Source organism: Zalophus californianus, chromosome 6 (genome assembly GCF_009762305.2).
Source record: "Zalophus californianus isolate mZalCal1 chromosome 6, mZalCal1.pri.v2, whole genome shotgun sequence".
NCBI classification, from domain to species: domain Eukaryota; kingdom Metazoa; phylum Chordata; class Mammalia; order Carnivora; family Otariidae; genus Zalophus; species Zalophus californianus.
In genome coordinates this window covers 107,136,834-107,161,559 of record NC_045600.1, presented here as the reverse complement: position 1 = coordinate 107,161,559, position 24,726 = coordinate 107,136,834, and the positions used below count along the sequence as shown (strand labels likewise).

Below are 24,726 nucleotides of genomic sequence, written 5' to 3'. Positions count from 1 at the left end.
GATTGAGCCCCACATCAGGCTCCCTGCTCCACGGGAAGCCTGCTTCTCCCTCTCCCACTCCCCCTGCTTGTGTTCCCTCTCTCGCTGTGTTTCTCTCTGTCAAATAAATAAATAAAATCTTTAAAAAAAAAAGAAAGAAAAGAAAGCACCAAGGAAACCTCCCAGACTCACGACCCCACTTCTTCAAGACTGTTTGACAAACATGCCATAACTTGTTTCAGGAACAACACACACAAGGTCTCTGCCCTTGGGCAAGTTACTTTAGCTCTTTGTACCTTAGTTTCTTCCTCTGTAAACTGGGGCTAAATATGATACCTGCCTAGCAGAGTTACCGCAGAGTGTCTCACTGTCAATAAATTTGGCTACTATTTCAATTATAATGATGATTATTATCACTATAGTTAGAACCCCACTGTTCTGATCAGTGGAGGAAAGATCCAGCTGAAACCATAAAAGGTCTGAATGATAGACTTAAAAGTGAAAGAAGTTAAGTAGTTAACAAAAGGCCTCCTACTAGAACTCTGTGTAGAGATAGTAATCACACGTCCTGAACCAAAAATGAGAACATGGGCTTTGGTACGTGATCAGACAGTGGAACAGAATATTCACAGTCAGAACTGTCCTGGGAAATCTAGACATACAAAGCATAATAATGTTTTCATAATAAGTCACACATGGGTTTATAATTAGAACACTGATTATTTGTATTTAAAGATTTTTTCTCAAGTATTTTAGATATTTTGTCAAAATATTATCAATTTGTATCATCTACTGTGCTTTCTAAATAATACTGCATGCTAGTCCACCTCCCTTCAGTTTTGAATAGGACGAACATTATTGGAGACTGAATTAATGAGTAGATCATTATCCAGTCATCCAGGATTAATGGACCTAATCCTGTGCTAGGTAAAATGGGATATCCAAAAGATCCACTTTTAACAGGGAAACAAAGCATACCTTATTTGCCCGATAGCATCACCCATAGTTTTAGTTAAGAATGGAGTAGGCCTGTGGGCACCTGGGTGGCTCAGTTGGTTAAGCCGCTGCCTTCGGCTCAGGTCATGATCCTGGAGTCCCGGGATCGAGTCCCGCATCGGGCTCCCTGCTCAGCGGGGAGTCTGCTTCTCCCTCTGACCCTCTTCCCTCTCGTGCTATCTCTCATTCTCTCTCTCAAATAAATAAAATCTTTAAAAAAAAAAAAAAAAAAAAAAAAAAAAAAAAATGGAGTAGGCCTGTTTTTTTTTTTAATATATTTTATTTATTTGACAGAGAGAGAGATATCACAAGCGGGGGTGGGGGGTGGGGGTGGGTGTGGGGCAGGGCAGAGGGAGAGGGAGAGGGAGAAGCAGGCTCCTGGCCGGGCAGGGAGCCTGATGCGGGGCTTGATCCCAGGGTCCTGGGATCATGACCTGAGCCGAAGGCAGACACTTTACCAGCTGAGCCACCCAGGCGCCCCAGGACTGAGCCTGGTTAAAAAAGATAGGCTGGGGGGTGCGGAGCAAGATGGTGAAGGAGTAGGAGACCTGGATTTCGTCAGGTCTCAGGAATTCAGCTGGATAGGGATCAAACCATTCTGAACACCTACGAACTCAACAGGAGATCGAAGAAAAGAATAGCAACAGCTCTCTGAACAGAAAAGCGACCACTTACTGGAAGGTAGGACGTGCGGAGAAGTGAATCCGAGGCGATATTCGGGAGGACAGACGGCGGGGGAGGGGGGCCTCCGTCGGCCGCTTCTGGCAAGTGCTAGAGCCGCGGAGCACAAAATCGGAACTTTTAGAAGTCGGCTCCACTGAGGGACGTCACTCCAGTGGCTAAGCAGGGGGTGGAACCCTCGCGGGACAGTGTGGTCTCAGGACCCTCGGGGTCACAGAAAGACCGGGGGTGCCTGAGTGCGGCAGAGCTCCCAGGTATCGGAGCGGGGAAGCCGGCTGCAGAGACGGAGCCGAGGTGCGGGCTCTCAGCTCGGGGTTGCCATAAACTGTGATCCGCAGCCCAGTCGGGCCACTGCTCCTCCAGCAGGGACCCAACAAGCGGCAGATCCGGGGAGACTCCCCCCCCCCCCCCCCCCCCCCCCCCGCCCAAGGAGCGGTGCAGTAGCAGACTGCAGGGATCTGCTGGGTTTGGAGACTCCACACGGGATCGGATGCCAGAGATAGAAACGCTCGGTCACAGGCCGGGTGAGCATGGAGTGCGGCCGGAGACCGGGGAGACGGGAGTGACTGCTTTTCTCTGGGGGCGCACTGAGGAGCGGGGCCCCAAGTTCTCGTCTCCTCCCAGGCGGAGACTGGGAGGCCGCCATTTTCACCCTGGTCCTCCAAAGCTGCAGGGAAAGCTTGCAGGGAACAAAAGCTCCCGAGAGCAAACCCGAGCAGCTTGCTTAGCCCAGACCAGCAATGTGGGGCAATTTCGCCTCCGACAAAGACATTTGGGAACCACGGCAACAGGCCCCTCCCCCAGAAGATCAGCACGAACAGCCAGCAAGCCAAGACCAAGTTTACCGATCAATGAGAACGGGAGAACTCCAGCGCTAGGGAAACACTGCACGTAGAATTCATGGCTTTTTTCCCATGATTCTTTAGTCTTTCAAAGTTAATTTTTTTAACTGCCTTTTTTTTTTTTGAGTTTTTCTTTTTCCCTTTTTCAACCAACATCTTATCAATCCCTTTTTTAAAAAAACATTTTTATTTTTCATTTTTAGAGTCATATTCTATCCCTTCATAGTAGTTACCCTTAGTTTTGGTATATACATATAAGTTGTTCTCTCTTTAAAATTTTGAGATACAGTTTCTTTTAACAGATCAAAATATACCCTAAATCTCTAGTGTATGGCTTTGTTCTAGTCTCCTGCCTGATCACATTCTCTCCCTTTTTTTTTCTTTTTTTAAATCCTCTTCTCTTTTTTCAAACAACTTATCAATTCCTTTTATAAAATTTTTTATACGTTTCATCTTTACAGTCATATTCTATCCCCTCATCGTATCAACCCTTATTTTTGTACATATATAAGTTTTTCTTTCTTTAAAATTTTGGGAGGCACTTTCTTCTAACAGACCAAAATACACCCAAAATCTAGTGTGTGGCACTGATCTAGGCACCAGCCTGATCATATTTGATCATATTGTTTTTTGTGCATTGTTTTTATCTTTTTCTTTTTCTTTTTCTTTTTTCTTTCTTTCCCTTTCTTTTCTGATTTGTTTAGAGTATATTTTTCTGGGGACGTTGTTACCCTGTTAGTTTGTTCTCTCATTCATCTATTCTCCTCTGGACAAAATGACAAGATGGAAAAAAATCACCTCAACAAAAAGAACAAGAGGCAGTACCGACTGCCAGGGACTTACTCAATACGGACATTAGTACGATGTCGGACCTAGAGTTCAGAATGATGATTTTAAAGATACTAGCTGGGCTTGAAAAAAGCGTGGAAGTTATTAGAGAAACCCTTTCTGGAGAAATAAAAGAACTAAAATCTAACCAAGTCGAAATCAAAAAGGCTATTAATGAGGTGCAATCAAAAATGGGGGCACTAACTGCTAGGGATAAATGAGGCAAAAGAATCAGTGATATAGGAGACCAAATGATGGAAAATAAAGAAGCTGAGAAAAAGAGAGATAAACAACTACTGGATCACGAGGGCAGAATTTGAGAGATAAGCGATACCATAAGGCGAAACAACATTAGAATAATTGGGATCCCAGAAGAAGAAGAAAGAGAGAGAGGGGCAGAAGGTATATTGGAGCAAATTATAGCAGAGAACTTCTCTAATTCAGGGAAGGAAACAGGCATCAAAATCCAGGAGGCACAGAGAACCCCTCTCAAAATCAATAAAAATAGGTCAACACCCCGACATCTAATAGTAAAACTTACAAGTCTCAGAGACAAAGAGAAAATTCTGAAAGCAGCTCAGGAGAAGAGATATGTAACCTACAATGGTAGAAATATTGGATTGGCAACAGACCTATCCACAGAGACCTGGCAGGCCAGAAAGGACTGGCATGATATCTTCAAGCGCTAAACGAGAAAAATATGCAGCCAAGAATACTATATCCAGCTAGGCTCTCATTGAAAATTGAAGGAGAGATAAAAAGCTTCCAGGACACACAAACACTAAAGGAATTTGCAAACACGAAACCAGCCCTCCAAGAAATATTGAAAGGGGTCCTCTAAGGAAAGAGAGAGCCTAAAAGCAACATAGACCAGAAAGGAACAGAGACAATATACAGTAACAGTCACCTTACAGGCAATACAATGGCACTAAATTCATAACTTTCAATAGTTACCCTGAATGTAAATGGACTAAATGCCCCAATCAAAAGACACAGGCTATCAGAGTGGATTAAAAAACAAGACCCATCGATATGCTGTCTGCAAGAGACTCATTTTAGACTCAAAGACACCCCCAGATTGAAAGTGAGGGGGTGGAAAACCATTTACCACGCTAATGGACACCAAGAGAAAGCTGGGATGGCAATCCTTATATCAGACGAATTAGATTTTAAACCGAAGACTGTAATAAGAGATGAGGAAGGACACTATATCCTACTTAAAGCGTCTATCCAACAAGAAGATCTAACAATTGTAAATATCTATGCCCCTAACGTGGGAGCAGCCAATTATACAAGGCTATTAATAAAAAAAGCAAAGAAACACATTGACAACAATACAATAATAGTGGAGGACTTTAACACCCCCCTGACTGAAATGGACAAATCATCTAAGCAAAAGATCAACAAGGAAATGAAGTCTTTAAATGACACACTGGACCCAATGGACTTCACAGACATATTCAGAACATTCCATCCCAAAGCAACGGAATACACATTCTTCTCTAGTGCCCATGGAACATTCTCCAGAATAGATCACATTCTACATAACAAAGCAGGTCTCAACTGGTATCAAAAGATTGGGATCACTCCCTGCATATTTTCAGACGACAATGCTTTGAAACTAGAACTCAATCACAAGAGGAAAGTCGGAAAGAACTCAAATACATGGAGGCTAAAGAGCATCCTACTAAAGAATGAATGGGTCAACCAGGAAATTAAAGAAGAATTTAAAAAATTCATGGAAACCAATGAAAATGAAAACACAACTGTTCAAAATCTTTGGGATACAGCAAAGGCAGTCCTGAGAGGAAAGTATAGAGCAATACAAGCCTTTCTCAAGAAACAAGAAAGGTCTCAAATACACAACCTAACCCTACACCTAAAGGAGCTGGAGAAAGAACAGCAAATAAAGCCTAAACCCAGCAGGAGAAGAGAAATCATAAAGATCAGAGCAGAAATCAATGAACTAGAAACCAAAAGAACAGTAGAACAGATCCACGAAACTAGAAGCTGGTTCTTTGAAAGAATTAACAAGATTGATAAGCCCCTGGCCAGACTTATCAAAAAGAAAAGAGAAATGACCCAAATCAACAAAATCATGAACAAAAGAGGGGAGATCACAACCAACACCAAAGAAATACAAACAATTATAAGAACATATTATGAACAACTCTATGCCAGCAAATTAGATAACCTGGAAGAAATGGATGCATTCCTAGAGATGTATCAACTACCAAAACTGAACCAGGAAGAAACAGAAAACCTGAACAGACCTATAACTACTAAGGAAATTGAAGCAGTCATCAAAAATCTCCCAACAAACAAAAGCCCAGGGCCAGATGGCTTCCCAGGGGAATTCTAACAAACATTTCAAGAATTAATACCTATTCTTCTGGAACTGTTCCAAAAAACAAAAATGGAAGGAATACTTCCAAACTCATTTTATGAGGCCACATTACTTTGATCCCAAAACCAAAGACCCCATCAAAAAGGAAAATTACAGACCAATATCCTTGATGAACATGGATGCAAAAATTCTCACCAAAATACTAGTCAATAGGATCCAACAGTACGTTAAAAGGATTATTCACCACAACCAAGTGCGATTTATCCCTGGGTTGCAAGGTTGGTTCAACATCTGCAAATCAATCAACATGATACAATACAATAACAAAAGAAAGAACAAGAATCATATGATCATCTCAATAGATGCAGAAAAAGCATTTGACAAAGTACAGCATCCTTTCTTGATCAAAACTCTTCAGAGTATAGGGATAGAGGGTACATACCTCAATATCATGAAAGCCATCTATGAAAAACCCACAGCGACTATCATTCTCAATGGGGAAAACCTGAGAGCTTTCTCCCTAATCCCTAAGGTCAGGAACACGGCAGGGACGTCCACTATCACCACTGCTATTCAACATAGTATCAGAAGTCCTAGCCACAGCAATCAGACAACAAAAAGAAATAAAGGTATCCAAATCGGCAAGGAAGAAGTCAAACTCTCACTCTTTGCAGATGATATGATACTTTATGTGGAAAACCCAAAAGACTCCACCCCAAAACTGCTAGAACTCATACAGGAATTCAGTAAAGTGGCAGGATATAAAATCAATGCACAGAAATCAGTGGTATTCCTATACACCACAAGACAGAAGAAAGAGAAATTAAGGAGTCAATCCCATTTACAATTGCACCCAAAACCATAAGATACCTAGGAATAAATCTAACCAAAGAGGCAAAGGATCTGTACTCAGAAAACTATAAAATACTCATGAAAGAAATTGAAGAAGACACAAAGAAATGGAAAAACGTTCCATGCTCATGGATTGGAAGAACAAATATTGTGAAGATATCAATGCTACCTAGAGCAATCTACACATTCAATGCAATCCCCATCAAAATACCATCCACTTTTTTCAAAGACATGGAACAAAAAATCCTAAAATTTGTATGGAGCCAGAAAAGACCCCAAATAGCCAGAAGAATGTTGAAAAAGAAAGGCAAAGCTGGCAGCATAATTCTGGACTTCCAGCTCTATTACAAAACGGTCATCATCAAGACAGTATAGTACTGGCACAAAAACAGACACATAGATCAATGGAACAGAATAGAGAGCCCAGAAATGGACCCTCAACTCTCTGGGCAACTTATGTTTGACAAAGCAGGAAAGAATTTCCAATGGAAAAAAGACAGTCTTTTCAACAAATGGTGTTGGGAAAATTGGACAGCCACATGCAGAAGAGTGAAACTGGGCCATTTTCTTACACCACACACAAAAATAGACTCCAAATGGTTGAAAGACCTAAACGTGAGACAGGAGTCCATCCAAATCCTAAAGAGAACACAGGCAGCAACCTCTTCGACCTCAGCCGCAGCAGCTCCTCCCTAGAAACATTGCCAAAGGCAAGGGAAGCAAGGACAAACATGAACTATTGGGACTTCAAGATAAAAAGCTTTTGCACAGCAAAAGAAACAGTCCACAAAACCAAAAGACAACCGACAGAATGGGAGAAAATATTTGCAAATGACATATCAGATAAAGGGCTAGTATCCAAAATCTATAAAGAACTTCTTAAACTCAACAACCAAAGAACAAATGATCTAATCAAGAAATGGGCAGAAGACATGAACAGACATTTTTCCAAAGAAGACATCCAAATGGCCAACAGACACATGAAAAAGTGCTCAACATCGCTCGGCATCAGGGAAATCCAAATCAAAAACCTCAGTGAGATATCACCTCACACCAGTCAGAATGGCTAAAATTAACAAGTCAGGAAACAACAGATGTTGGCGGGGATGCGGAGAAAGGGGAACCCTCCTACCCTGTTGGTGGGAATGCAAGCGGGTGCAACCACTCTGGAAAACAGTATGGAGGTTCCTCAAACAGTTGAAAATAGAGCTACCATAGGATCCAGCAATTGCACTAGTGGGTATTTACCCCAAAGATACAAATGTAGGGATCCGAAGGGGCAAGTGCACTCTGATGTGTATAGCAGCAATGTCCACAATAGCCAAACTGTGGAAAGGAGTCGATCCCATTTACAATTGCACCCAAAACCATAAGATACCTACGAATAAATCTAACCAAAGAGGCAAAGGATTTGTACTCAGAAAACTATGAAATACTCATGAAAGTAATTGAGGAAGACACAAAGAAATAGAAAAACGTTCCATGCTCATGGATTGGATGAACAAATATTGTGAAGATGTCAATGTCCATTGACAGATGAATGGATAAAGAAGATGTGGTGTGTATATATATATATATATATATATATATATATATATATATATATATATGGAATATTATACAGCCATCAAAAAGAATGAGATCTTGCCATTTGCAACGACATGGATGGAACTGGACGGTGTTATGCTGAGCGAAATAAGTCAATCAGAGAAAGACATGTATCATATGACTTCACTGATATGAGGAATTCTTCATCTCAGGAAACAAACTGAGGGTTGCTGGAGTGGTGGGGGGTGGGAGGGATGAGGTGGCTGGGTGATAGACATGGGGGAGGGTATGTGCTATGGTGAGCGCTGTGAATTGTGCAAGACTGTTGAATCACAGATCTGTACCTCTGAAACAAATAATACATTATATGTTAAAAAAAAAAAGATAGTAGGAAGGGAAAAATGAACAGGGGGGAAATTGGAGGGGGAGATGAACCATGAGAGGCTATGGACTCTGAGAAACAAACTGAGGGTTTTAGAGGGGAGGGGGTGGGGGGATGGGTTAGCCTGGTGATGGGTATTAAAGAGGGCACGTATTGAATGGAGCACTGGGTGTTATATGCAAACTATGAATCATGGAACACCACATCAAAAACTAATGATGTAATGTATGGTGATTAACATAACAATAAAAAATTTAAAAAAAGATAGGCTAAAATTAATTTTTTCCTTTTCTTCCAGTAAAAAGTAGGTTACTCTTAAAAAGACACAGAAATGAACAGAAAACTAAGGAATACTAAAAGAGACCAGATCTAATAATAACTCACATCTATTGAGTGTTACACATTATATGTTACCCAATATTTTGACCCTTACAGGACTCTTGAGAGGGAGTTCATATTATCATCTTTATTTTTACTTGCGGGAATCTGAGGTTTAAAGTGGTTAAGTACCCTGTGCCAGGTAAGATAGCTGGTTAATTGGTGGAACTATTCGAATCCAGGCAGTTTGAATCCAGAGCCTTCATGTTTAACCATTAACCAGTACATGCATAATATCTACAAATATATAAACATGTAGTTATAAATCTACAAAGCTAAATGTTGGTGAAAATTCAGTGGAAAAGGCAGGATTTAAATGTTGAGAGGAGCAAAAAGGGGCAAGGGAAGGCTTTCTTTTTTATATCAGGTTGAGAGACTGAAAGGGTTTGAGAAGATTGCTTGCATTTTCTACATATACGGGTCTACCCACAATACTCATCTTTGATCTGTTTCTTTTCCGTAATGTGAAATAATAATAGTCCTTATCAGATAACTTTGTTGTAGGGGATTAAATGAATCAAAATATGCACAGCACTTAGAACTACGCACAATACCCAGAAAATAATGTTAGCTTTGATTATTGGGATTTTTCTTGAAAATGATATTAGTTTATATTTTACAGTACTATCTAAGGTAGAAGGTCTCAGAATTGAGCATGCATCGGAGTTATCTTCAAGGGTTATAAGAACAGATCGCTGGGCTCTACCCCTAGAACTCCTGATTTAGTAGGTCTGGAATGAGGTCTGAGAATTTGCATTTCTCATGAGTTCTCAGCTGGTGCTGAAGATACTGGTCCTGGGGCCACTCTTTGAGACTCACTGGTCTAAAGTTGCTTAATGTATCTGATTGAAACACAGGCCTGATATACCCATTTAGGGTGAAGCAGGTAGAGATTTGAAGTACCTCTGTTTTCTGGAAACTTTGCACATATATGTATATATATTATATATAATACATATAAATGCATAATATATAATTGTATATATCACACTTATATATAAATTGATAGAAACAATTTGTCTTGGCTGATAATAAAGGAAGGCCACTTTATGGTAAAAAGTGGGGAATTGGGTCAATTTAGAGTCCAAGGTGGATCTAATTCAAGCTATGTATCCTATGGAAGAGAAAACTTAGGCCCAGAGAGGTGAAATGATTAGCCTAAAGTTACCCACCTGGGAGAATGTCATTGCCAAGGTCAGACCTAGGTATTCTGACTCCCCACAAAGTGCTTTCCACTAGATGTACTGCTTATTGGTAGCCTGTTTGAAGGACATAAATCATCACCCCAGGCAGCAGTGGAATCCATGCTGTGTGCGGGAGAGTAGTGCTGTATGCTCATAAATACTCCGGACTTGGTGAGAAAGTAGGGAAAGTCTTCCTCATTTCCTTGTTATATATATTCTCCATATTACCAGGGAGAATGTTCTACTGTGTCTAGAGATCAGCCTCAATAATCAGGTTGACACGTAGGCTCGCTTTCTCTACACGGCCCTCCAATTACTGTGTCCAGAATAACTCTTTTTAGCATATGGGGGTGTTGATCAGCATGGATATGACTGTCCTTAGCTCCCCTGTTCCCTGTTATAATCCAGTGACAACAGATGTTGATACTGTAATGTTGTATCCTAGGTTGATCAAACAGCTACCTTTGGATCCTACTCTGAAGTGAAAAGGCTTCTGGCTTTTCAGTCGATACCCTATTCTACACTACTCCAAATCACAAGGGGAGCAGCCCTGGGAAAAGAATTCTCTCAAGGGAAAGCATGAAATTAGGTGTGAGAATTCTCCCCAGATTCCGGTCTCTTTTTTAGAGATGTTCCAGGTCTGAAGAAATAGAGAAAACTAAGGAGTAACCTAATTGTTTCTGTGGTCAACACGAAGTATACTGTGGGGGAAAACTGGCTGTTTCTGGGTAGGAGTTTCCATTAGTGTTCCAATTATTTGGAGCCTATAAACATGGGCCCTGGATTTAGAGGGGGTATAAGTAGTAAAGAATCAACCTTTCCCAATGAGAGTTCTGACCTTTGCCCTTGGATATCAGGAGGTGATCTCTAGGGCCCTGGAGTGTCCTGCTTGATAAGTGTCTTTGCTTGGGGGCTTTGGTCACCAGACAGTCTAACAATGTAATTTATGCTGGGGGCCTTCAGCCACACCGTATCTGTTCCAACCTCTAGAGGAACTAGGGACTAAAGGCATTAGTGTGACCTCTGAGAAGGGTCAGAGATGAAAGGTCAGAACATGGGCAGTGTGTGATTGAGTCCCAGTAAAAACTTGGGACATCGAAGTGTTAGGCGAGCTTCTCTAGTTGGCAATACTCGATGTACATTGTTACACATCATGGCTGGGAAGGAGATAAAACCATCCATGACTCCATGGGGAGAGGATGACTGGAAGCTCCATCTGGATTCCTTTTGGACGCTGCCCTATGCATGCCTTTCCTTGGCTGGCTTTAATTTGTATCCTTTCAATGTTGTAACACTAATTGTAAGCATAGCACTTTGCTGAATTCTGTGTTGCTCTAGCAAATTAGCCAGTGTGAAGGTGGTCAGGGCCCCCAAATTTGTAGATAGCGGGCCTGAAGTGAGGTTGATTCTGGGGACTTCTGAACTTAGGCTGGAGTAGAAATGAGGCCAGTTTTGTGGGGACTGGTCCCTCAGACTTCGCAGTTTGCTAAATTCATTAGGGTGCTAGTGACAGGATAACAGAACGTGAGGTAAGAAGATTTGAGTATTATTCATAGTGGGGAACTCTATGAAATCGGTGAGTTTAGGCGTTTGTATTTTGGAAAAGATGCATTTAAGGGGCGCCTGCGTGGCTCAGTTGGTTGAGTGTCTGCCTTCGGCTCGGGTTATGATCCCAGGGTCCTAGGATCAAGCCCCACATGGGGCTCCTTGCTCAGCAGGGAGCCTGCTTCTCCCTCTGCCTGCTGCTCCCCTCCTGCTTGTTCTCCCTCTCTCTCTCTAACAAATAAATAAATAAAATCTTAAAAAAAAAAATGCATTTAAAGAAGTCTCTCCTAGATGGGAGGTGAGAGACCAATATCCTGGCAGGAAAATCCATTGCAGATCTGAGTGAGAGTCCGAATAGAGTGAATTTCAGCAAATTACTTCAAGCCTTAGATAAATGGAGCTAAATACAAGTTAAAAGTGATGATTTATGCAGAAATGTTTTAAAACTACCATATGTAAATGTGAAAGAACAAAATTTTTGTGGGAAAAATCTGAGTATAACGGTCACAAACTGAGTTATACTGAAGTTAAGACTTTTTTTTTTTTGATATTTCCCCCCTCAGGTTACAACGAGTCATTTCCCTGAGCATTTCCCTGAGTTTTTTGGGCACCATTTGTATATTCAAAATTTTAACTTGATAGGCAATCCAAGTTATCTCTAATATACTTTCCTGTGTGTGTTCCCAAACAAGACTTTTATTTATTTGAGATATAATCGGCATATAACATTATATTTCAGGTATACAACATAATTATTTAATATTTGTATAAACTGCAAAAATGAGCACAAGTTAACATTCATAACCCCACATAGTTATAATTTTTTTATGATGAGGACTTTTAGGATGTATTCTCTTAGCAACTTTCAAATGTAACAGTGCAGTATTATTAACTACAGTCACTGTGCTGTATATTACATCCCCCAAACTTAATTATTTGCAAGGTACTTTCAGATCCAAAAAATTTAGGTGCTTAAGAAAAGTGGTTTACACATTTCAACTTCTCCCCAGATTTCTTATCATTTCCCCAAAGTGTCTGACTTGTATTTCCCCCATATCACGGGTTCAAAATTTTCAGAGCTTAACATTTTTAAAATTGTGCCTCAGTGTAAGACGGATTTTCGGAAGTTAAGGTTCTGGGGTGAGGTGTATGGTTTTGGAGTTTTACCAGAGGCAGAACGATCGAGCTTCTGGAGCGCAACCTCCAGGGTAAGGTACGGGGGCGGGGGGAGGGGGGGACGTGTTAGGCTCGTTGCCGAGGTCTGGGTGGGCATATTTGGGAGTTCTCAGAGGAGCACTGCCCTCCTCACGCTGGAGGCAGTCTGGGGGCGGCGCTCCTAAAAGGTGGGCGCGAGTGGATCGGCGCTGCTGGGCCTCGCTCGGAAGTGTCTTAGCTGGGCAGGGCCCAGAACGGCCCGTTTCCCACCTGGATTAGGATGGTTCCGATGGGGTCGTAGCTTTCAGTCTCCTGTGCCATGGCTAGGGCCGGGGAGGACTACCTCCCGAAGGAGGAGCGGTCTCCAGGTGTCGAAGACAGGGGCGGAGAGCGCTCGTCCCCATGGCAACCCCACGCGCAGCCCGGCCTCTTCTACGTCGGGGGAGGAAGAAGGGGTGTGGGAGGAGTCAGGGTAGCCTGTTCCTCCCGTCAACGCGCCCTTCCTTGCGCGTCTCCCCCGCGCGCCGGCGGCCGTGGTGCAGCCCAGGCGGAAGCGGCTCTGGGACGGAACTGGCTTGCAGGCGCAGCTATGGCTGCGGGCGTTCCCTGTGCGCTTGTCACCAGCTGTTCCTCCACCTTCTCCGGAGACCGGCTGGTCCAGCGTGAGTAGCGGGGCTGCTGGGCCGACGTCCAAAACACCCGAATCTCGGCGGGCGGTGGCCTCAGAACCGCGGTCTCCCTCTCGGCCTTTGTCGCCGCCGCGGGGCCTGGGCTTTTCCTCCGTTCGGCGGGGGCCAGAGGCTCCTCGGGTGCCGCTCAGACCCGGTCCGGGTGTCCAGGTCCCGCAGCTGTCTTCCTCCTAGCTCTCACACTCATTGCTTGTCTGCCCGCCCGGCGCGCTGTTGCTTTTCTTCCAGCTTTTTCTGCAAAGTAGGACTCATCCCTGCCCCGCCCAGCACATGGGTTGTTGCGGGCTCCTTGGAGATGAACCCAGAGGCGCTCTGGACATTGTACCGAGTTACCCGGGTGTAAGGTGCAGAAATTGGGATGCTTGTTGCGGTCCCTGCTCCTGAGGTGGAGAGTAGGTTTCCTCTTTGCTCTCTTGACGTACATGAGTTAGCCTTGTCCCCTCTTCTCCAGTTACTCTCTGCCTTGCCTTCCTCCTTAGGCGTAGGCTCTCGGGCACCATTAGCTTTGGGGTGTTTCTGGGCCCAGTTTCTTGGTCTCTGGACCTTCATGGTGGCTGTCAAACTAAGTAACTCTTAAAAGAAACCTTAGGCGAGACCAGTATAGTAGACAGAGCATGGGGCTGGGTCCTAGGCTCAACTTTTTCGGTAAAGGATTCTGTGAAGTTGATTGTAACGCAAGACACCTGTTTTAAATGCATGGCTTTGAGTCAGAGCAGTGACTCTCAGCTGTGTGATGGTAAGCACACTTAACCTCCACCCTTCAGTTTTCTTATCTGTAAGATGGTGATGATTTTCACAGGATTGTTGTGCTTAACCCAGAGGCTGGCATAGAGTCAGCGTTCGATAAATGGTAGTCATTATTATTAAAGCACGTTATCTCTCTAACCCCCAGTTTCTTGGTCCTAAAAATGGGGCATATGAGCCTATCTCAGGATTATTTGAAGGACAGGTGACATTTTGAAAGCACTTTGTAAACTGTAAAGCGTCACACAGCCATATATATTTTTTCTGTACCTGTCAAATGACAGAATTAGGACATCCCTCCAACACGAATGTTCTATAAACTTAGCATTTGTGAGCACTTAAAAAGTTCTTTGCCAGGGTAGAAATTTAATTATAGCCCTTATTAAAAGGAGTAACTGCTCTATGCCTCTTCCTTACCCCTTAGTAGTGCTCCTTCCCATTTATTCCCTTTCTTTTCTTTTTAAAAGATTGTTACATTGTAAAAGTAGTGCATTAAGTAATATTTAGCATATCAAGAAAAGAGAATGTCAGCCATGGTCTCATCACACAAATACTGTGAACATGTGCATTTCCTTCAGTCTTTTTTCCAGTCTTTTATGTTAAAAAAATTGTAATTACATTTCATACCTAATTTTTATCCCATTTTATGTATAATTTTTGTTTTATTCATTGTTTTTGTATTTTGTATATAAAAATTTAAAATATTTTATTTTTAAATGTATAAATATATGCAAGTATGATTAACACATTTATAAAATGTATAAAATAATTTATATTTAAATTTTACATATAATATCTTGTGTGTATATATTTTTGGGGGGGAGAGAGAGAGAGGGTGCACGTGCATAGGGCAGTGGGAGAGAGAGAGAATCCTAAGCAGGCTCCATGCTCAGCACAGAGCCCTGGGTGTGGAGGGGTTTGATCTCATAACCCTTAGATCATGACCTGAGCTGAAATCAGGAGTCGGACTCTTAACTGACTGAACCAGCCAGGCGCCCTTGTGTATAATTTTTATCCTGATATTTTTCATTTAACATTACATAATTTATGATGTAATATAAATTACTTTCCATCATATATTTCCTCTAGTGAACATAAAATTTGCTCAAGATTCTTAAAATCCTTGTGTATTTAACTTTACAAAATAATTACATGCATTTGGATTTCCATTACTGATACATAAAAGTCCTTTCAAAGCCAATTTCAGAAATATTTGTTAAGTATTCTGACGGCTATGGTACTCCCCCGTGCTCTTTAAGGATCAGAATTGGCAGACATGGTCACTTCCTTGAAAGAGCTGATGACCTATAGTTGGCAAATAGTAACACTGTATTTCTTTAAAGTACATTAGCATCCTTATGGTAAAATTAATTCTGTAAAATAATCCATTTTGTTTCTATATGTAAAATTCCTCTTAGATAACATCAAAAGCCAACTTTTGTGTTTATTAAAATTAGGTGGCCTTTGTGATTCCATTAATGCTGTGTAGGGAAAAAATAAGAGCAGTTAGTGAAGACATTACTTGTAAGGAGAAGTGAACTATAACAGAGGGCTTTATCATTTCTTCCCAGGTTATTAATAGGGTAGGTAGCACTAGACTGCAGTATTTGTTGAGCATTCGTTCTGTTTTATTATAATTAAAGATTGCATTAAATTAATCATGAATTGAGTCTAATTTTGTTGTAAGAGATGAAGATGACCATAATGAATGATGTTTGTCAAGTGTTCCGTGATATTAGGCCACAGTATGATTTTGAATTGAATCTGATCTTTTTTGGGAAGGTTTGGTTTCATTCATCAGGAAGAGGAACTAAGGGCTCTCCAGTTTCTTTCAGCATCTGATCTGTTTAACTGCTTTTACCCAGTGGGAAATATTTCATAATCAAATAACCAGGTTTGTTATAAATACACATGAACTAAAAATCAATAGGCCTCTGCTTGGCTAAAGTGCATGCATGGATTTTGGGAAAAACTTTTTCATTTTGTCACTCAAAGGCCTTATTTTCAGTATTCTGGGTGGGTGTCTGACATCAGATAAAAGGGCATTACAGACTTACATTGTAGACTTTCTTTTTTCTCTTTTTTATTAGCATATAATGTATTATTTGTTTCAGGGGTACAGGTCTGGGATTCATCAGTCTTACACAATTACACTGTAGACTTTTAAAGGGAAATGAAGGTTCAGGACACTTGAGAGGGCCTCAAGAAAGGCTGTATGTGGTATGAGAGCAAGTGTCTGTATTCCAGGGCCAGACCTCTTTCCACCTCATATATATTCATATGAAGATTTTACTTTCATTCTGGAAAAGAGTATTCCGATACTAAGCACAGACCTGGCCTCTGTGCCAGTTACTATAGCCAAAATGACAAAGTGCTATTCCTGCTCTTAAGAGGGATGTAGTAAAAGTGTGTGCGCCACTAGTGAAAGTATTAAAATGTAAATACCTAAGTTGTAACATTTTACTCTACTTTCATAGAAGGAACTTTATTTTTTACTTATTTTAACTCCAGTATAGTTAACATACCATATTTATATTAATTTCAGGTATACAGTATAGTAATTTAATAATTCTGTACATTACTCAGTACTCATGAAGATAAGTGTACTCTTGGGGCAACTGGGTGGCTTAGTCGGTTAAGCATCTGACTCTTGATTTTGGCTCAGGTCATGGTCTCAGGGTCGTGAGATTGAGCCTCTTCCTCCGGCTCAGCCCAGAGTCTGCCTGAGGATTCTTTCTCCCTCCCTCTCCGCCCCTCCCCCTTCTCGTGCTGGAACACTCTCTCTAAATAAATAAAATCTTAAAAAAAAAAATAAGTGTACTCTTAATCCCCTTCACCTATGTGACCCATCCCCTCACACACTTCCTTCTGGTAACCATCTGTTTGTTCTCTATAAGTTAAGAGTCTATGTTTTGGTTTATCTTTTTTCTTTATTGTTTTGTTTCTTACATATGAATGAAATCATACAATATTTGTCTTTCTTTGACTTATTTTACTTAGCATTAGACCCTCTAGATCCATCCATATTGTCACAAATGGCAAGATTGCATTCATTTTTTTTTAAAGATTTTATTTATTTATTTGAGAGAGAGCACGAGAGGGAAGAGGGTCAGAGGGAGAAGCAGACTCGCCGCCGAGCAGGGAGCCCGATGTGGGACTCGATCCTGGGACTCCAGGATCATGACCTGAGCCGAAGGCAGTCGCTTAACCAACTGAGCCATCCAGGCGCCCAAGATTGCATTCATTTTTATGGATGAATAGTATTCCATTGTATATAAATTCACCGCATCTTCTTTACCCACTCATCTATCAGTGGACACTTGGGCAGCTTCCATAGTTTGGCTGTTGTTGATAATGCGATAAACATAGGGATGCATGTATCTGTTTTTGAATTAGCGTTTTCGTTTTCTTTTGTTAAATATCCAGTAGTGGAATTACTGGATCTTATGGTAATTTTTAATTTTTTGAGGACTCTCGAGACTTCTACTCCTAGAAGGAGCTCTGGATAGAAAAGTCCCTGGAGACTTGCTTGATGATGTTGAAGTGTGTAATGCCAACTCAGCAACTGTAAGCCATTCAGGTTCTACATCTGAACATTTGGAGCAAAATTATTTCTTTCAGTGAAATGTGGGAATTTGGAGATCTTTACAATCATAGCAAACATTTGTATGTATATCAGTACTCTTCTCAAACGTGTTCTCACGTCTTTTAATTTGGTTCTTGTATCCCTGTGAAATCATGAAGTCAGGTTATCTCCATTTTGTAAATGAAGAAATTGTGGCTTGGAAATACCAGGTGACTTGCCCAAAGTGCTCAAGTACTAAGTGTTGGAGCATATGTTCACATTCAGGATTGGTATGCATGGAATACATGAATGAAATGTGTTGGAATTCCTTAGCAATCAGAACTATTTAAGATGGTGGCATTGGTGTGGAAATGATAGAGAAGATTAACCCCTAAAAGAGGGTTTTAAAATAGGGGGTTTTAAATAGAGGGTTTTGCATTTCCATTTAGGAGGATTGGAGTCTTAATTCTGAGTGAAGAAAAAAATATCTTTGTCCAGAGGACCTATATTTAAAAAGAGCATTATGTATGCCCAATAGTTTTGAACAGTATCTGGATTTTCTCATTTGAGTGTACTCAAAGTAGAGGCATATTATATATATTAGTCATTCCTATGCAGGATTAACATTAAAAATACAAAGTTGTTCAAGATCATCTCTACCATCCCTTCTAGATATAAAATTCTTTGTTACCATGTTACTTATTTTTATGTTAGATTATATGGTGCATCTTACCTCTGGCATTCTTAATTTTTGTGTGTGCATTTTTTTTGAAAACTGCCCCCCTTTTTTTGTAGTATAATATCCCATTCTGCCTGTTTACATTAATATAATTCACCAATCTTACTCAGATTTCCCCGGTTTGACTTTTACTCATTTGTGTGTGTGTATGTATTCTACACAATTTTGTCACCTGTGGTTTGTGTATCTACCACCACAGTCAAGATACTGAATACCACAGGGGTCCCTTGTGTTGCTCTTTTATAACAACACCCACCTCTCTTCCAGGTTATGCCCCCAATCTTTATTCTAACCCCCGGCAACCACTAATCTGTCCTCCATTTCCAAAATGTTATCATTTCAAAAATGTTATACAGGGGCACCTGGGTGGCTCAGTTGGTTAAGCATCTGCCTTCGGCTCAGGCCGTGATCCCAGGGTTCTGGGATCGAGCCCTGCATCGGGCTCCCTGCTCTGCGGAGAGCCTACCTCTCCTTCTCCCTCTGCTGGCCTCTCTGCCTACTTGTGCTCTCTCTCTCTTTCTAATAAATAAGTAAAATCTTTAAAAAATAAAATAAAATGTTATACAATTGGAACCATAGAGTAGATTTAACTTTTGGGGTTTGGGTTTTTGTTTTCCTGCTCAGCATAATTCCCTAGAGATTCATCTATATTGTGTGTGTGTGCATTCATGCCTTTTGACTGCTGAGTGGTATTCCATGGTAAGGATGTGCCACAGTTTATTTACCTGTTGACGCACTTCTGGGCTCATTCCAGTCTTTGGTTCCTGGTCCTGTTTTTGTATAAAGTTTTATTGGCATACAGCCGTGACCATTTGTTTACATTTTGTCTGTAGCTACTTTGCAGAGTTGAATAGTTGGACCACAGACCATATGGCCCACAGCCTAAAATATTTCCTGTCTGGCCCTTTATTGAAAAAGTTTGACAACCTGTATTCTGAGCATGTGTACTAATGTGTACTAATCTGTTTAACTGTTAGAACATTTGAATGCTCTTGTTAACGATCATTCTTCTCATTTTGCAAAGAAATTGCAACACAGAGAAATTAGGTAATCTGCTCAAGGCCAAATAGCTGAGCCAGGTTTTCAACCCGGGCAGTCTGGCTCTAGGAACTGCCTCTTAACCGGTCCTGCCCTCAGTTAACTCAAAATACGGGAACTGAAAGCAGGAAAGGCACCAGAGAGGCGGCAGCTGAGCTATGGGGGTTCTCTTTGAAGGCTGGAGGGATTAAGAGGATTTAGCCTGTGGTCCTTTGCTTTCTTAGGAGAATAATGCTTGGAACAGAGCTAAAACTTCTCGCTAATTTGAATTTAGCAAGTCCACATAGGACTTTCTACATTTTTCCAGGATTTAACTAAGGCTCAGGTGCCAGGTCCTGGTCACCTGGTTTCCACAGCTCCCCTGGCAACTGGAAAATTAGCACAGCCATTGTTTTCCTCTGCTTTTCTCCCAGGGATTTGCAGTTAAGTAGGGACCTGGTCCTAGAGAAACCTCCCTGGACTAGGGGGAGGCGAAATGGTGGCTTTTAAACAAACTGCATTCTTTCCCTCATTTTAGATCGGAAGACTATGCCCAGCTGAGAGTTGGGTCTCCTTTTAGGACAATTATCTTGATTTTCCCAGGATTGAAGATTTCTTTTTAATTCAAATATATAGCTGACATATATTAGTTTCAGGTGTACGACCTCATGATTTGACAATTAGAAGCATTACCAAATGCTCACCACAATGGTGTAGTTACCATCTGTCACCATAAAAAATTATTACAATATTACTGACTATATTCCCTATGCTGTACTTTCTATCCCTGTGACATTTATTTTAAAACTGGAAGTTTGTGCTTCTTAATCTCCTTCACCTATTTCGCCTATCTCCCCAAACCCCTCCCCTCTGGCAACCACCAATTTGTTCTCATTTATGAGTCTGTTTCTGTTTTTGTTGTTTTGGTTTTTAGATTCCACATAGAAGTGAAATCATGCAATATTTGTCTTTCTCTGACTAATTTCCCTTAGCCTAATAGCCTCTAGATCCATCCATGTCACATTTTAAAGTTGCAGTAGACACTCCACTTTTGGAGTGGAGAATTTGACTTTTTGTATTTGGAATTCAGATGCACTTAGCCATGGAAACAGTGCTCTACCCCTTAGTCCTTAAAACTGCAGAACCAGATAGCTCAATTATATATGATGGGTAAGCTAGGCCTTGGGGAATTACACAGGCATAACCAGCCATCACTTATGACATTGTTTCTTTGGGAAACATTCTTCTTCAAGACTGGGAGTTTGTTTCTTGGCCTATCAGACCCCTATCCTTACAGAAGGATCTTAAAGTAATGTCCTAAGGAGAACATTCTTATTTCAAAGGTAGGGGCTTATCGTACAGCTTAGCTGACCCACATTGTCCAACGGGGAAGAGGATAAAAGCTTGGATTTTTTAAATTTGTATTTTCTGTAGCTGCTTTGGTATTCTGAGCCTTTTACTCTGGGAATAAGTTATAATTTTTGCTTAAGCAAAGTTGTTTATTTTTGTTGTGGTAGGACGACTCTGCTTTTGATTTGATTGTATATTTCCAAGGCTTTATTTTCTTCAAAGGAAGAATGATTGGGCTAACAAGATCTTCCACGAACGGTTTAAGGTTGTCATCACAGAATGATACAGTAAGTGGTCAGACTAAAGCAGCGACTTCAGCTGGCAATGGGATAGAGGATTGTTTTTAGCTATGATACTTAATATATTTTTAAATTTTCAATTAACAGTAAAAGAGGGCTTAAGATTTTTATCTTGAATAAAAGAGGGATGTTAAGTCTTCAACCTAAGGAGGAAAAAGATTAAATACAAGTTCATATTCTCTCCATACCCAAAGGAACTTACAAAATGTGCCCATGTTATCCTTCTAGTGTGAGGTTACACGTGTGTATGTGTGTGTGTGTGAGTGTGAGTGTGAGTGAGTGAGAGAAATCCAAGCTTAACGAAGTTGTGATCTTCCAAGGATGTTCAGCCCATAAACACTGGGGAGCCAAGATTCAAGTATAGTTCTTTTATATACATGAAACATCATGAATTTCTTGACAGCCGGAACTACATGTCTCCATGGTGGAGGTAGGGATAGGAGAAATTACAGTAAAAGATTTTACTACGAAGATGAGAACTTCTCAGGCTTAAGTTAAGTGTATACTTTTTCCTTCATGGTAGTTAGAGCCTTAGTAGATGAACTATGATAGGTTAAATAATTAAATTAAGACACCTTTATTGGTGTTCAGTTCGTTTCTTTGTGGAGTAGAGAATTTGACTTTTTGGGTGACGTTATTGTTGATGAGGGAAATGATTATAAGGTGTTTGCCTTCCCAACAAACGGCATTCCAATAAAGAGGGTGGAGAGTACAAGGAGACACACCAGTGGAAAAGTATTATGCATTAACCCACGTTGCACAGAACCATTTATGATGCAGAGAGCATTGTATCGTCCTGGACAATTCTAAGTGTATCCAGACTCAGACCTTTACTTCTGGGCCATTCAGCTGCCTGTTTCTGTGCAGCAAAAGTAAAAACATCTAGAGAGTATGTAGTGGTCATTTGGTTTAAACAACTTGCCCCGTCTAATTCCTCAACAAATAGTGACGCTTCATAAATAATGAAATCTGATAGAGAACCATTTTTTAAAAGGTTAAGGTATGAAAATTGTTTTGAATATGTCTGGCAGGAATGATAATCTGGACATGACATTGTATTTGTGTTGGAGCCGGTGCACACAGATACCACAAACACATCTTTAATAATTACTCATCCAGAAAGCAAGAGTGACGTAGGTTAAGACAAAGAGGACAGTTGTGAAACCCAGAGAGCCTGTGTGATGTTGTAGGTTCAGTAACAAATCACCGATTTAGGGTTTAATTTTCCACACTGACCTGAAGGCTGGTTCTACGCGGAGATGGGGAAAAGTATTATCCTTGGATCAAAATCCAAATCTGTATGCTCAGAGCAGGGAAATGTGTGATCATTTGGTAATAAACAGCTGAGCTAAGAAAATTGCCATTCTGTCTGAATTCCGCTGGGGTTGTTCAGGGGCTTTGTGGGGGGGGAGACTTTTGGTGAATTGAGCACTGAGTTCTACCCTTTTCCTGGCTATTTTGACTTTAACAAGTTAGTTTTCTTCCCACAAATAATTTACAGTATTTTTACCTTTGCCATCATTGTTCTAAGTCTCTAAAACATCATGTGCCTCAGTCACCTACCTCCTCAGTAAAATAAGGACATTATCTTCCAGCTTCCATGATTTTTTTTTAGCAGCTTTATTGGAATATAATTCAAATACCGTAAAATCCACTTAGTTTTGGTGCAGAACATTTCTATCATTCTAGAAGGAAACCTTGTGCCTATTTGCAGTCACTCCGCATTGCCACCCCCCAGTTCTAGGCAACCACTTATGTACTTTGTCTTCACAGATTTGCCTTTTGTGGACATTTTATTTAAAAGGAATCCTGTAATATGTAGTCTCTTGTGTCGACCTTCTTTTACTTAGCTTAACATTTTTGAAATTCATCCGTATTATAGCATGTACTTCATATTCCATTGTATGGACGTACCACACTTTATCCATTCATCAATGGATAGATATTGAGTTGTTTCCACTTTTTGGCTATTACGAGTAATGCAGTTGTGGAAATTCAAAGAAACTGCTGTACTGTTTTAAGAAACTGCCAAACTGTTTTCCAGAGTGGCTGTACCATTTTATGTTCCCATCAGCAATATGGGGGTTCTGGTTTCTCCTCATCTTCTACAGCACTTGTTATTGTCTGTATTTTCAATTACAGCCAGTCTAATGTGTGTGAAGTAGTAGGTCACTATGGTTTTGATCTGCATTTCCCTAATGACTAATAATGTTGAGAATCATTTCATGTGCATATTGTCCATTCATATATCTACTTTGGTGAAATGTCCATTCAGATCTTTGCCCATTTTTAAGTTGGGTTTTTTGTCGTCTTATTAATGAGTTGTAAGAGTACTTTATATATTCTGGATATAGGTCACATATATAATTCACATGTATTTTCTCCCATTCTATGACTTGTCTTTTGGTTTTCTTGATGGTATCTTTGGAAATGCAAATGTTTTGAATTTTGATGACATCCACTGTGTCATTGTATTCTTTTCCCATGATCCTTTGATCATGTGTTGCCCCATCATTTTACCCTTCTTGAAGGAACTTTTAGGTCCTGGGACATTGGATGTATTAGCTTTATGTGTTCTCCAATGGATCAGGCTTATTTTCAGTATTTGAACACAGGAGCTACAGAGTAGATGTTCTTCATTAAACTTACTCTGTTTTGGAAAATTCATCTCAGACATGTTTACCTTCTTTCAGAGTAAATTAGCATCTGCTACAGATACTGTTGTCAACCTGAGCAGACTTTGATATTTTTTGTGAGGTTTGAAAAATTAACATTTGAATGTGAAAAGTATTTTCATTTCATAATGGTCCAATTTAGGCTTATGTATTCTTTTTTTCCAGAAAACCACCATTCATAAATTATTTTCAAAACATCTAAGGTTAATTGCCAAATAATTTTTATGGTTAAAATAACTAAGACACTTGAGACAGATTTTTTCAGACATAGATTTGAGGAGCTTGTAATGCCTGGCTGGTTTCAGTTCTATGAGAAAGAATAAAACCAACTTTGCATTCCAGAACTTGTATTTTGTTTCATAAATACAGCTAAGTCAGTTCCACAAGTTCCACAAGATCAGGGTTTCTGAGCCTTAGCACTGTTGACATTTTGGGCGGGTAATCCTTTGTCGTGTAGGTGCCGTCCTGTGCATTGTAGGATGTTTAGCAACATTCTTAGCTTCTGCCCACTAGATGCCAGTAGCATCTCCCGACTTGTGACAACCAAAAATGTCTCCAGATGTTGACATGTCCCCTGGAGGGGCATAATCACCCATCCCCCCCATAAAGAACCGCAGCTTTAGATGTATATCTAGAACTGTGACTTTGAATGAATAATAGTAATAAAATTCAAAGAAGTCCCTCTCCCATATCTATAGGTAGGAATTGTCCGTGGGCCGTGGCGCGGGGTTGATAAAATGGTCTTTGGGTGTAGCCCGTAAAACTTAGAGTCTGGTGATTCCTCCTTGGCCCTCATGAAACACTTCTCCATATACTCTCTCTCCCCTTCCTGCCAGCTTCTTCCTGGTCTTTTGTGCACATTTGTCGCACTGCGTTGTGAGGTCTTCTGAGTGCAAGCGCAGACCGTGTAGTATTCGCCCTGCCCCCCACC

General features: G+C 40.8%; 2 protein-coding genes across 12 annotated transcripts in view; one reads left to right on the top strand and one right to left on the bottom strand.

The window, feature by feature from the left end:
• IQCH (IQ motif containing H) overlaps positions 1-13,164 on the bottom strand; it is a 218,900-nt gene extending 205,736 nt beyond the window's left edge. For 9 of the 10 annotated variants that reach the window (XM_035728097.1, XM_035728098.1, XM_035728099.1 and 6 more), the window contains exons 1-2: positions 12,988-13,164; positions 1,651-1,746 (exon numbers count right to left, since the gene is read on the bottom strand). In XM_035728097.1, the coding sequence (XP_035583990.1) occupies positions 1,651-1,746; positions 12,988-13,038 (147 nt within the window). In that variant the 5' untranslated portion in view covers positions 13,039-13,164. The remainder of the gene's footprint in view (positions 1-1,650; positions 1,747-12,987) is intronic. The other variant, XM_027571002.2, reaches the window with a different exon arrangement.
• A 32-nt stretch (positions 13,165-13,196) lies between these two features.
• Positions 13,197-24,726, top strand: part of AAGAB (alpha and gamma adaptin binding protein) — a 69,477-nt gene continuing 57,947 nt past the window's right edge. Inside the window, exon 1 of one of the 2 annotated variants that reach the window (XM_027571018.1) lies at positions 13,197-13,379. In XM_027571018.1, the coding sequence (XP_027426819.1) occupies positions 13,307-13,379 (73 nt within the window). In that variant the 5' untranslated portion in view covers positions 13,197-13,306. The remainder of the gene's footprint in view (positions 13,380-24,726) is intronic. The other variant, XM_027571017.1, reaches the window with a different exon arrangement.